Source organism: Callorhinus ursinus, unplaced genomic scaffold (genome assembly GCF_003265705.2).
Source record: "Callorhinus ursinus isolate GAN/ISIS: 27379988/994484 unplaced genomic scaffold, GSC_fseal_2.0 scaffold28, whole genome shotgun sequence".
Taxonomy (NCBI): domain Eukaryota; kingdom Metazoa; phylum Chordata; class Mammalia; order Carnivora; family Otariidae; genus Callorhinus; species Callorhinus ursinus.
This window is the reverse complement of record NW_027397090.1, coordinates 2921400-2934006: the sequence shown is the minus strand read 5'-3', so window position 1 is coordinate 2934006 and position 12607 is coordinate 2921400. Positions and strand designations below refer to the sequence as shown.

The 12607-nt window shown below is 54.7% G+C and overlaps 1 protein-coding gene and 1 pseudogene across 1 annotated transcript; both read left to right on the top strand.

Annotated features, from left to right (window-relative positions):
* The window catches only part of LOC112838573 (adenylosuccinate synthetase isozyme 2-like), a 34458-nt pseudogene extending 34034 nt beyond the window's left edge, over window positions 1-424 (top strand).
* A 4012-nt stretch (window positions 425-4436) lies between these two features.
* On the top strand, window positions 4437-5735 carry FOXB2 (forkhead box B2). The gene has a single exon (XM_025891341.1). The coding sequence runs from the start codon at window positions 4437-4439 to the stop codon at window positions 5733-5735; it is 1299 nt and encodes a 432-aa protein (XP_025747126.1).
* The last annotated feature ends 6872 nt before the right edge of the window (window positions 5736-12607 follow it).

Here is a 12607-nt window from a genome sequence, read left to right as displayed (position 1 = left end):
TAAAGCCCAACGCGAGAAACGACGCCTCCAGGGTCATCCAGGCAGCGATGCCAGGGCTGGGGCTGGAAAGCACGTGTCCCGTATTCCGGGCCGACCTCCTCCCACCCTCTTCAAGCTCACCTTAGAGGCTGAGGCTTAGAAAGGTTTGGGCGGAGGAGACAGGGGGGTCAGGCGAGAGGCCGGAAGGGGTGACAGTAAAGATGCTTGGGAGACTCCCAAACGTAACTAACCCAGGCAACTTTCCCCACGTCAAAGGTCAGTGGATAAAGACAGAACCCATGAAAACCGAGATGTGCACAAGAACTTTTACCTTCTTCCTAGTTCTGCACGTCGTCCTAGCCCCGTCGACGACCTGCGCTCCTCCTCACGCTGGGCACAGCTGTCCGCGGAAGCTTTGGGACCGCTTGGCCTAGATCCAGGCTGAGGAGTGCGAGGGACCTTCCGGGGCTTGGGGGAGGGGGGGAAATAGAGGAGAGAGAATGAATAAATAGTCGCTCCTAAAGTTCCACATCTTTTTCTGGCAAATTTTTACTCCCCTCCATAGAGCCAATTACACGCAATAAAACCTTGCACGGAGTCCCTCTTCCTAGCAAAGCGTCGCCAACAATTGCCTAAGGGGTAAACCAAATATGCCTGAGATAATTACACTAAGCCCGGGGCAAGGATTTGCCTGCCAGGGTCCTCAGCGCCAGCCGATATTTGGAAAGTGTAGGGGTTGTTTAAAAAAAAAAAAAAAATTACTCGCAGAAACTTGAAACCGACTGGTTGGTGCCAGGATGGTTACATGATCTGTTTTCCTTGAACGGGGGTCTGCAGGCAGCTGGAGCGCGCGCGTACCGCCCCCGCCGCTGCTGCTGCGCGCCTGCAAAACTTGCCGGAATGAAATCAACCTCGCGGGAAGGAGGGGGGAGAGAGGGAGAGCGCCCCCTCCACCACCACCACCACGGCCCAAGCTCGCCAGCCGGGCCCTGAGCCTCACCGAGAATCCCCCAGAATACTCTGCGGCGGCGGCAGCCGGCCCCTCTCTAAAATGGACACACGTCCCGCGCTCCTTGTCAGCGCTCAGCCCTGCAACTGCAGCCTGGGCAGCCGCGGGCAGCTGGGGCCTCGGAGTAGGAGAGCACTGTCTACCCTTGGCCCGGCCACCCGCAGCGCGAAAGCTTGAGGCTCGAGGCGCTTCTCTCCACCTTGGCGCCTCCGCTTTGGTCTAGGTGGCGCGGAGCCGCTCAGCCAGCTGAACGCAGTTGGCTCGCGGAAGCCGGAGGCTCGCGTCCCCAGGGCCGAGCCCGACGCAGTGGCCTGGGTCTGCGGTCTGCGGTCTGCGACGAGCTCGCTCACGGCTTTACTGTTCAGGTGAGGCGCACCTAAGGCTTGCCCGGCGCGCCCTTGAAGGGCCCCTCCCCTCGCTCTGTCCCCAGACGCCGCGGAGTCCCCTGGCCCGACGGGAACGTCCCGGAGCTGCTCCCAAAGAGGAGGCGCTGCGGAAAACATACTCTCACAAGGCGTCGACAAAAGACGCCTTTGCCCGCGCTGCGTTCAGGGCCAGAGTCTTAGAGCACTTAGAGCACCCGGCACGCTGAGCTCCCACCGGCGGCCTTTGGGCGGCTCCTGGGCCTGGAGAGGGCTGTTCTCGCACCACATCGGGCGAGGGAGAAAGGGGACACCCGGGCTTTAGCTGCCGCTTTAACTGTGGAATTCCTCCGTGGCTTCGTGAGCCCAGGGGGCCGACTGCTGCTTGGCTCCTTAAACTGACTCAGTGGACTAAAAATCCCTCAAAAACTCCGTTGGTGGAAGAAAAGTTCCCAGCACGGAGTGACAGCGAATGCATCCTCCTCTGAGATTATCTCCTCTCCTTAGGACAGGCCGAGAGACTGCTCTTTTACCCCCTGGGGGGCTCTGTTGCACTCTTCACCTTAACACCTGTTCTAAAACGTCTGCTGGCCTGATACAAATTGGGCAAATAGCACTAGCCAGAAATCTAGCTCCTGACTAAAGATGAAAATTACCTATCTGCCCCACTCACCTAACTCCTATGAAGAGGAAGGGCTGGACAGGCAGACAGCCCCTCTCATGGTCCTGCCCTTGGGCAGCTCACCAAAAGTCGGAAGCCAAAAACAGCGACCTGGTGTCGCCAAGGCTGGAGGGTAAAAAGAAGTCTCCCAAGCAGTTTGGGCCGACAGCCTTCTGCCTTCGGGTTTAGGCAGGGAAAAGAAGAAATTAAAAACCCAGTGAGACACAGTCCCTAATTGCTCTTTTCTGCTCAAATGGTGGACCTGGAAGGCACCCGTGAAATTTCCAACTTCAGACATCTCATTTTATAAATAATGAAACTGAGGCCCAGAGATGGGAAGACGGTATATTTTCCCCCTAAACTCCGCTTTTCCTCCCAGCCAAACGGCAAAGGCAGCCAAAACCAGAGTATAGCTAACTTCCCCCGTGGTCAACTGGGATTGCCCATGGGTGTGCGGATGCGTGCAGAGCAGGAACCTGCTTCCTAGGTCCCAGCCAGCACCAAGACCTCCTGGCTGCCTCTCAAACAGCTTCCTCTCACAGGTCATACCAGGGCCCTGTGGACTGATCATTTTGACCCCCTATTTAATTGCAATCAGCTTGCTTCCCCTCAACGTGCTAAGAATAGCAAAGACCCCCGTTAGGACTCACCCAGGTGATGGGACCTGTGAGCTCCCAACTTCTGGCCCCAGCTCAGGTTTCACTACCCCAGAGGAATGCCTCACTCTGTCCCATCCACCCGCTCCTAAGAAGCGCGGTGGAGCCTCAACCCACCAAGCCCTTACTATCAATCCTAATGCCCTGGCTACTGTCTGTCTCTTCCTCCAGACAGCTGTCCCGGAACGCAAAGAACCGTCTCCTGCCGCCCTATACCTGGCGCCGATCACCGCCCGACACACAGTTGGTGCGCAAGAAAATCGTGATGAAGCTGGCATTTGACGAGAATGCCCTTGGCTCCTCTCCTCATTAGCTTTTCCCTCCAACCCTCTGGGCATTGGGATTTCTTGCAGAGAAGAGGCCTCGAGGCCACGGTGCCCCGAACTTGGCCCAGAGTGGCTAGTCTAGGAAACAGGTAGTTTAAGGAGCGAGAAGTTCAGAGCAGGTAGGTGGGAAGCGGGAAAGTGAAAGGGAGGGGACAGGCGGGAAATACAGGAGAGGAGAAAGAAAGCCGTGTCCTGTCCCCCCCTCTGCCAGGCGTCGCGACCCGGGTGGGTTGCAGCAGCGGGGACCGCACCCGGCGCGGCTCTCCCCCGCCCCGCGAACAGCCTGCGCTCCCCGCCCCTCCCGGCCGGCAGTGAATGCTGGGGGTGGGGGCGCCCCAACTGTGGTGGAGGAGGGGGCGGGGGCGAGGCGCGGCGCCTTCGTGCCCCTTCTTCAGCGAGAGCCGCGGCGGCGGCGGCGGCGGAGTCCCTCAGCCTCGGTCATGTGATAGTCTCGAAGCGCGAGCTGCGGGGGTCTCCGGCGTCTCGGGGACCATTACAAAACGCAGCCAGGAGAGCGCGTCGCTGCCACAGCCGCCGCCGCCGCCTCTCCAGCTCAAGACGGGCCCGGGAGAGCGGCGGCAGCTGCGGCGCGCACCGCGGAGCGGGCCCAGGCCAGCCTCGCATCCTCCCGGCCTTCGCAGCCGCCCCCTCGGGCCCACAGCGTGCGCCCCGCGCCCGGCGCCCCCGCCCCGCCGCGCAACCCGCCCGCGCCGCTGCTGCAGAAACCAAACTTTTCCCCCCAACGACCGCCTACAGCTCTCTCCCCGGCTCTGCTGCGAGCGGCCAGAGAACAGGGAGACGCGGGCTGCCAGGAGCTAAGCTTCCTTCTCCTTACCTCGCCGCTCCCCTCCAGGAAAACCACAAGTCCGGGGCGGGCTGGCTAGCTGCCCGACCAGGGGGCAGCCTCCTGGGCGCTGCAAGTCTCGCCGCCCCGGCCTCCGGGAGCACGACCGCCAACTCGGATTTAAAGGGCCAGAGTCCCGCCTGTCCTGTCCCTCTTCCCAGCCCGCTGGGCCGGCGCTTCCCTCGGACCGAGAAAAAAGCAAAAGAGGAGACCGGAAGGGAACACGGCCCTGCCGACGTCTCCACCGCCAGCTCCAGCGCTCGGTCTCTGACCACCTGGGGGAAGCCGCCGGGAGGGTGTGGCGGGGAAGCTGGCGCGCCCCGCCCGCCACTCTGCGCGCGGGTAGGCCACCGTCGCGCCAGAAGTTGAGAGTGGCGGAAAGCTGAGCTCGCCCGAGAGGGCGGCAGGCGCGGAGCCCCCCAGGCAGCTGGCAGAAGGCCGGAGAGAGACGGCGAGAGGGTCTGGGGACGGAGAGGGCGGGGTGGCAGGGCTGGGCGGGCGGAGGGGGGCTTAGTGGAGACAGCCAGGCCCCGGCAACCGGGTGCGGAGCGGCACTGCCGTCCAGTGGGGGCCGGAGGGCGGTGGAGGCGCCGGGGGCGATGCCGCGGCCGGGGAAGAGCTCGTACAGCGACCAAAAGCCGCCCTACTCGTACATCTCGCTAACCGCCATGGCCATCCAGCACTCGGCCGAGAAGATGCTGCCGCTGAGTGACATCTACAAGTTCATCATGGAGCGCTTCCCCTACTACCGCGAGCACACGCAGCGTTGGCAGAACAGCCTGCGCCACAACCTCTCCTTCAACGACTGCTTCATCAAGATCCCGCGGCGGCCGGACCAGCCCGGCAAGGGCAGCTTCTGGGCGCTGCATCCCGACTGCGGCGACATGTTCGAGAACGGCAGCTTCCTGCGGCGCCGAAAGCGCTTCAAGGTGCTGCGCGCGGAACACACTCACCTGCACGCGGGAAGCACCAAGGGCGCGCCGGGCGCCGGGCCCGGAGGGCACCTTCACCCGCACCACCCGCACCACCCGCACCACCACCACCACCACGCGGCCGCGCACCACCACCACCACCACCACCACCACCCGCCCCAGCCGCCGCCGCCCCCGCCGCCGCCGCCGCACATGGTGCATTATTTCCATCAGCAGTCTCCTCCCGCCCCGCAGCCGCCGCCGCACCTCTCGTCGCAGCCCCCGCAGCAGCCGCCCCAGCAGTCGCAGCCTCAGCCGCCGTCCCACCCGGGCAAGATGCAGGAGGCGGCGGCGGTGGCGGCGGCGGCGGCGGCAGCGGCGGCGGCGGCCGTGGGCAGCGTGGGGCGCCTGTCGCAGTTCCCGCCCTACGGGTTGGGCTCAGCGGCCGCTGCCGCCGCAGCAGCAGCGGCGTCCACGTCGGGCTTCAAGCACCCGTTCGCCATCGAGAACATCATCAGCCGGGACTACAAGGGCGTGCTGCAGGCCGGCGGGCTGCCCTTGGCGTCCGTCATGCACCACCTGGGTTACCCCGTGCCCGGCCAGCTTGGCAACGTCGTCAGCTCCGTGTGGCCGCACGTGGGCGTCATGGATTCGGTGGCCGCCGCCGCCGCCGCCGCGGCCGCCGCGGGGGTCCCCGTGGGCCCGGAGTACGGGGCCTTCGGGGTGCCGGTCAAGGCCCTGTGCCACTCGGCAAGCCAGAGCCTGCCTGCGGTGCCGGTGCCCATCAAGCCCACCCCCTCGCTGCCGCCGGTGGCCCCGCTGCCTCCGACTCTCACTGTCCCTGCGGCCGCGCAACAGCCGCCGGCGTCGTCCACCGTGTGCCCTGCGACTGCGGCCTCGCCTGCCGCCTCCCTGCTGGAGCCCACCGCCCCGAATGCGGCCGAGAGCAAGGGCAGCTCCCTGCACTCGGTGCTAGTGCACTCCTAGGGGACACGGCGGGCGGGGAAGACGAAGGCGTGCAGGGACTCCCGGCCCTGGACAGCCCGGGAGGGAGAAGGCGCTCTGGGGCTGGGCAGACCTGGCGAGCCTGAGCCTTTGCGGCAAAGGAAGGTCTTTGAACATACAAACCCGAAAGCGGATTCTCCAGTGGTCTGAATAAATATAACACTTCTGGTGTCTGTGTTTATACTATGTTGTACAATCAGATTAATGAAAGGCAGTTTTCAGGTAAGAGTTTCTATTGTAATTAATATTGTAAGTCAATAAGTTATGGGGGGGAGCGAAGGAGTTTGGGGAAGCCTCATTCGCTGGCAAATTGGAAGTGGATTTAGACCCTCATTCCTGGGAGCAGAAGCTGGAGGAGCTAAACCTCCCGGGGAGAAATCCAACAGAGAATGACGCTTAAAACAGACCTCAGCCACCAAGTTTCTCGCCCCGGGCAGCGGCCTCTCGTGAACATCCAAGACAAAACTGCTATTCACTAAGGAAATCTCGTTTTATTTAAGAAGGAAAAGAGAGAGCATTTTCATATCGTTATCTTGCTGGTCAGTTAAATGGCGAGGACACGGTACCATGAATAAAGTCGCTGGGGGGGGGGCAGCAGGAATTCCACGAAGAATCTCGGGAAACAGTTCAGTTTCTCGCTCTGACCCGGGGGTCGAGATGGATGGAAGGAAGAGCTAAAGCAATTAGTTTGCACAAAACAGAATGACAGCGGCTTAAAGAGCAAAGCGCCGGATTCCAAAAGTAAAGTTCGGGGAAACACAACCAAAGAGAGACAACAAAGGCGGCTTTTTACCTGCAATTCGTTTGTGTATCAATCGGATGAGCCGTTAAAGGAGCCCCAAAATAATGTTACTTCCCACGATCCGTTCCATTTGGGATTTTCAAGGGGGAAAGCAAATCACCTGCATCATGGGATTTTGTTCCTCTAATCATGAGTGCGAGAAAAACCAGCCACGTCACCCGACAGTATTGCTCCTCACGCTTCCAGGAGCGTTTCTTGGCTGTTGCCTTCCAGCCTCCGGACAGATGCGAGAGGATGACGACCCCGTCACTTTGGGGCGCCGCCGTCGATTTGGTATTCCGAGCGCTGTTTGGGCGCCGACGACTCTCAGGCGAATTCTTCAGTTTCAGTTCGTCGATTGGAAAAGAAACTTGCCGCTGTTGCCCCTTCCCTCCTTTTTGAGCTCCAGGAATAGCACTTTACTCGCAACAAACTTTTGGGAACGAAGGGGGGCGGGTAGGGAGGAGGCAGCGGCCCTTTGCCTCTGAGTCACCTTGGGCTTGTGTCCGCGCCGCGTTCGGGTTGTGACTTTGTGACAAGTTCATGTCTGCCGGTGTTGTACACGGTGTTCTCCATTAAAGCTTCTCTCTGGATATGCCGCGGCCCGTGTGAGGATGTTTCGCTTCTCGGGAGAGGAGGCGGCAGTCTGAGCGCCCACTGGGCGGTCAAGGGACTTTACAAATCCTCCCCCTCCCCTTTATTTCTTAACTTCAGAGCTTCATAGGGGTGAGTTCACTGGAGAGCCACGACCAGGGACAAGCGTCCTCCATTGCTCCTTTTATCCGTTGCCGCGATTACCTCCTGGAATACCACCCATCCTTAGGCTGGTTTCCTGAGCCCCAGCCCACCTCCGTGCAGGGGACTGCATTAGCAAAAACCCGCAACAGGGAATTTTTTGTTCCCACTTGAGGTTCGCTTCAATTCACCATCACCACCACCCAACACCCTTCCCCTTTCCTACTGGCCCGGAGGGCGGGCCAAGACGGGGACTCCCGTACCCTTGGGTAGGTGCCCTGCGGCGCCCCCTTAAGTCTGGAAGGCAGACCCGGGCCGGGAAGTAGGTGCCAGGTCTCTGCCACTGCCACCGCGGCCGAAATTGACGAGGAGCGCAAGCCCCGCCACAGAAGCCTGGGGGACCTGTTGCGCGCCCGCTCGGGGGGCGCGTCCTCGGCGAGCAGGGCCTCGGGAGGCGGCGGCAGCCTGGGGTCCAGAGCCGCAGAACGCTGGGCGGGCGAGAACCCCCGGCCCCGCGGTCCGCTCTCCCCGGAGAGGACCTGCAGGCTGCGGCCGCCGCGGAGCTGCACCGGGAGCGGGCGAGGCGGCCCGGCCGGGTGCGGGGGACCCGGCTAGGTCCGGGGAAGCCATGGCCCGCTCTCTGCTCTCCAGCCTCGAACAGGGCTCCATCTTGAACAGACTTCCCTCTGCCCAGCCAGCCCCAACGGAAGCCTCCTCTTCATCAGAAGGGAAGAAAAGGGTCAACAAGATGACCTGCAGACAGTAATGACACTGAGTGGAGGGAGGGAACGGGGGATTTTGGTTATATCTTAAAACAGGTGTTTCCACACATCCATTATTTACAAGTCGCATCTCAGCGTGCAGCTTAGTTTTGGTGTCTCCTAGGAAGGTCTCAGTTTAGCTCACTAACTCCTTGAGAGCTGAAACAACTCCAGTGTCTCCCTTTCTTTCAACTTGAGGCTCTGCAAAGTTTTCTGCAGGGTTTTCCTCTTCACTAGTCTGATGCTGGTGAAAGAGAGAAAAGAAGGGGGGACACTGACATGGGGGTCACAGATTTGGAGGGACTTTTGAGTCTGGCTTCTTTGTGAGATGGTGCCTAGAAGTCCTGGGGTCAGGAGCCCTAGTGTAGGTAAGTCAATTGGCTGGAAGAAGGGGGACACAGGATCCCAGGGGTTTGTTCAAAAGAACACCCCTTCCTTCTGGTCCAGCTGCCCAAAAGGTGTGCTTTTTTAGCGGTGCCCAGGGCCCCACTTCCAGGAAAGGGGCACAACCCAAAGTGTCCTTTAGCACCCAGAGAGCTGGCCTAAGTGGGTCTGTGGGCTGAGAAGAAAGGAGCCTGTGGGCCACAGCAGCAAGAAATGAGCCATTGACCCTCACAGTTTTCCTGGACCCTCTTAACGAATTCCCTTGAACCCCCTCCTACCTCTGTGTGGAAAACAAGGGTGTTTTGTATTTACTGGAAGGAAAGAGAAAAAGGAGAAAGGAAGGCCAAGTGAACTTACAGATGATTCTACCCAAATTTTTATCCAGGAGGAGATCCAGGTACCCAAAGGAAGCAATGCACAGCATTGACAGTGGGAATTGACCTGGGAATGCATGCAAATAAACAAGGGTGGGGGGAGCTTGCTGCCAAAACTCTGATCCCACGGGAGGTTCCAATCAAAGCCCCAGACAGTAATACTATCCTGAAGACCCCTCTTAACTAAGATGGGATCTGCAGTCTGACTGTATTTTGTGGGGTTTTATCCCCTTAAGCAACCACCACGCCATTCTCAAACCAGGAACCTGGCAGGATTAGTCTTGGCAGACCTCTGAGATACCAGGACTGGGAAGACCCCGGTCCTGAGGCTCACTGCTCATCACCAGAATCGGATTTTCATACCCATGTGCCATAAAACATCCATTCTAAGACATTGGAACCAGATTCAGTGCTTATTTTAAACATGTTAGTAGGGGTCAAGCCATTAAAAAAAAAGTATTTTCATGTCCTCGTAATAATCAAAGTATATAGAGAACTACAAAAGCTAATAAGAATAATAAATTGATGGTAATATTTTGGTAAGCCTCTCAAATGAGTATGTGATCTCATCTGATCTCATAGTATTCGCTCTCCAGCAACAGGTTGAGATAGAGGGAAAGTAAATTCTAGATAGAAGTGAGATGCAAGTAGAGACACTTAAAGATGTATGACTATCTCAGTTCACACGTTTAATAAAATCACTCTTCATATGCTAAGTACTAGAGGACAGAAGGTGAACTTCAGGTTGCTTAGCCTCTATTCCACTTATCTCAATGCACAGGACCCCGAGCAAGAAGGAAAGAAGCAATGAGAAAAGAGAAAGATTTCAGTGTAGATACCTTTACAATAAAGGTAAGAGGAAAACAACTTGTAATCATCCATTTGATAGTATTTCCTTGGGAAGCTGAGACAAGAGCTAAGGGCGGAGGGAGGACAAAGCTATTTTAGCTGTGATCTCTAGGAGAACAGGCTCTCCTGCAAAGGCCAGAATCGGCACAGTTGGTACCTGGCACTTAGGAAGCTTGTCAGTCAAGCTGGCTTGTGGTCAATTATCTCCTTAAGTAGACTGGCATTTGTCCAGCCAGGGAGGAGGGCTGGTAGCATCCAGAGGAATCAGAGCCAGTTAGCCGGCAGGGGTACTGCTGAACTCTAAGCATCTTTGCATGGGGGGTTTGGAAGGCTGATCAACACATCTCCTCCTGGGATTCAAAGGTGACATTTGCCGGCTTGGCACTAGTACAGAAAGACTCCAGAAGAGTGTGGAAACAGAATGCCTTAGGAGGAAACAAACAAACAAACAAAAAACATTGATCCTCAAAACCACCAATTCTCCTTAAATTCCATTCACTGACAAAATCACCATCTCTGATATGCACAAAATTATAGAGATCCTGGTAAATTGTGGTGGGATTTGGTTCCTCCACTGGACAAGAATTCTCGTTCTTCATCGTACCCGACTATGAAATGGGCAGAAAAAATAGTCTGGGGGGCACATTCAGGCTTGGATGACGTGGCAAGGGTTTGAAGTGGTAGTAGTGTTAAGCGGACTATGATGATACAATTCTGCGTGGGGGTGCAGGGGTAGGGTGGGGGTTGGCATCAGAAATGGGAGAGTAAAGAAAGGGTTTCAAAAGCCAGTGATAACCTCTTTGTAGGTAAAAAGGCAGAGTGGGGATTCGAGTGAAGGTGGGAAGTCCTTGAGTTCCAAAGGGCAAAACAGTTTCTTCAAGTCCAACGTTTTCATTTTGCTCATTTAAAGTATTTTCATTAACTTTATCTGTCAAAGCTGAAATGCTACCTTATACCCTTTAGGGGAGATTGAAGAGATCTGCCTGGGATTTCAGTTCAGTCTTAAACCATTGTTTAAATGGTATGAGTTTGGCAAAACTCCAGATGTACTCTGTCCCAAGCACTTTTCCCCCTTAACTATCCCCTGTGTATTTTAAGGAAAATTTAAGCCACATGTTGGCTCTTTTTCCCTTGCATCCAAATGTAGTTTTATTGAATTTTAGCATGGTCCATGAAATTCAAATTCTGAGTTTTAAACTATAATATATTCATATGATCTACAATGCAGTCACATGATATGCACATATATCATTAAGCAGAAAATAAAGCATCTGAGAACTATAGTTGTATTATTATAGTAACATTTCTTTAGACTGAAGAACCATACTGAGAATGCCATATTAAATAAGGATCTTATAAAATTATCAAAAAATTCAGAGAAGTGAAATTAGTGACTCATGAGAATATTTTTAAAAGAATACTGCTAAAAAGATATTTTGATTATGCTTAGTTTGATCCAAATAGTTGTTTCCTGCCACAAGGAACAGGTCTTTTGTGTGCACAAGACACCCAGGCTTTGCTTGTAGGTCACAGACCTCATTATTGTGGCATCATTTAAAAAATGCATTGAAATAAGCTCTCCCATCTGAGCCACTTCCAGCCCTGTCAGCACCTTCGCAGACAGCGTGTTTTTACTGTTACTGCAGATGAATGCTTAGTAAGAAGGGAGCTGGAGAGCTATAGTCCAGGCCCAGCTGAGCTAGATTCATTCCAGAAAGAATCCACAACATCGAAGCACACAGATGAGAAAAGGGAAAAGGGGGAACTGGGGGAAGGGGGAGGGAGGAAGCAAAGAAAGAAGCAGAGAGAGAGGCAGATGTATGCATCTAATATTAACAAAGCAAAAAAAAAAGGAATTAAAATTTTCTAACCTAATATTGCTTTGGTTTTCTCTCTGGAAACTATAGATCAATTTTTCTAATGTATGTGTCTATAACACTACTTACCTGAAATAATCTGGTCTTGAAAATCATCTCTTAAAAATGTTTCTTAGTGGGGCGCCTGGGTGGCTCAGTTGGTTAAGGGTCTGCCTTCACCTCAGGTCATGATCCTAAGGTCCTGGGATCCAGGCCAGCATTGGGCTCCCTGCTCAGCGGGGAGTCTGCTTCTCCCTCTGACCCTCCCCCTCTTATGCTCTCTCTATCTCATTCTCTCTCTCTCAAGTAAATAAATAAAATCTTAAAGAAAATGTTTCTTAGCTAGAGGGGACAGGGCATTGTATAACTAACTGGCAACCTCATTTACTGCCTAAAAAGAAGAGGCTGTAGTCTTCCTAAGAATTCATCTCAGGTGAGAATTTGGCACCATGAATTTTGTTGCTATTTATTTTATAGGGATTAACCTATATCCCCACAGGGAAATGTTTAAATAAGTGACGCTATTTATATACTATGGAATATCATGCAGCCATCACAAATAATGTTTATGAAATTTTACTCATATAGAAAATGTTTACGCACCAAATATAAACAGTGGTACCTTTAGATTGGTGAAATCATAAGTCATCTTATTTTCTTGTTTTCCATATGATCTCGATTATTTTGGATTGTCTGTATACACCAATCATGTTTTACTTTTATAATCAGGGGAAAGATTACTCAAAGATCTCTCCAGCCAGTGCAACTAACATTTCAACAAAATATAAACTATTATTTTTCAATGTAGCATCTTAAGTGTGGGGGGAGAGGTGAAGAACTGACTGATTAAAATGTACTTTAAAGGCAAAGAGCTGCAGAGAAGATGGAACCACATACATCCTGCTGGGCTTTGACAAGACCCCCTTGCTGCAGACCCTTCTGGTGGGAAGAAAAGGAGTGTCCCTTTTAAGTTTTGACTCTGGAGGAATTTTGTGAGAATTGCTGTCCCATAAAACTGCAAAGGGAAAACGCAAAAAGGCTGAAATTACAAAGAGGGCTTGCTAAAGAAAAAAATCCCACTCTCTCTCTCTCTCTCTCTCTCTCTTTTTTTTTT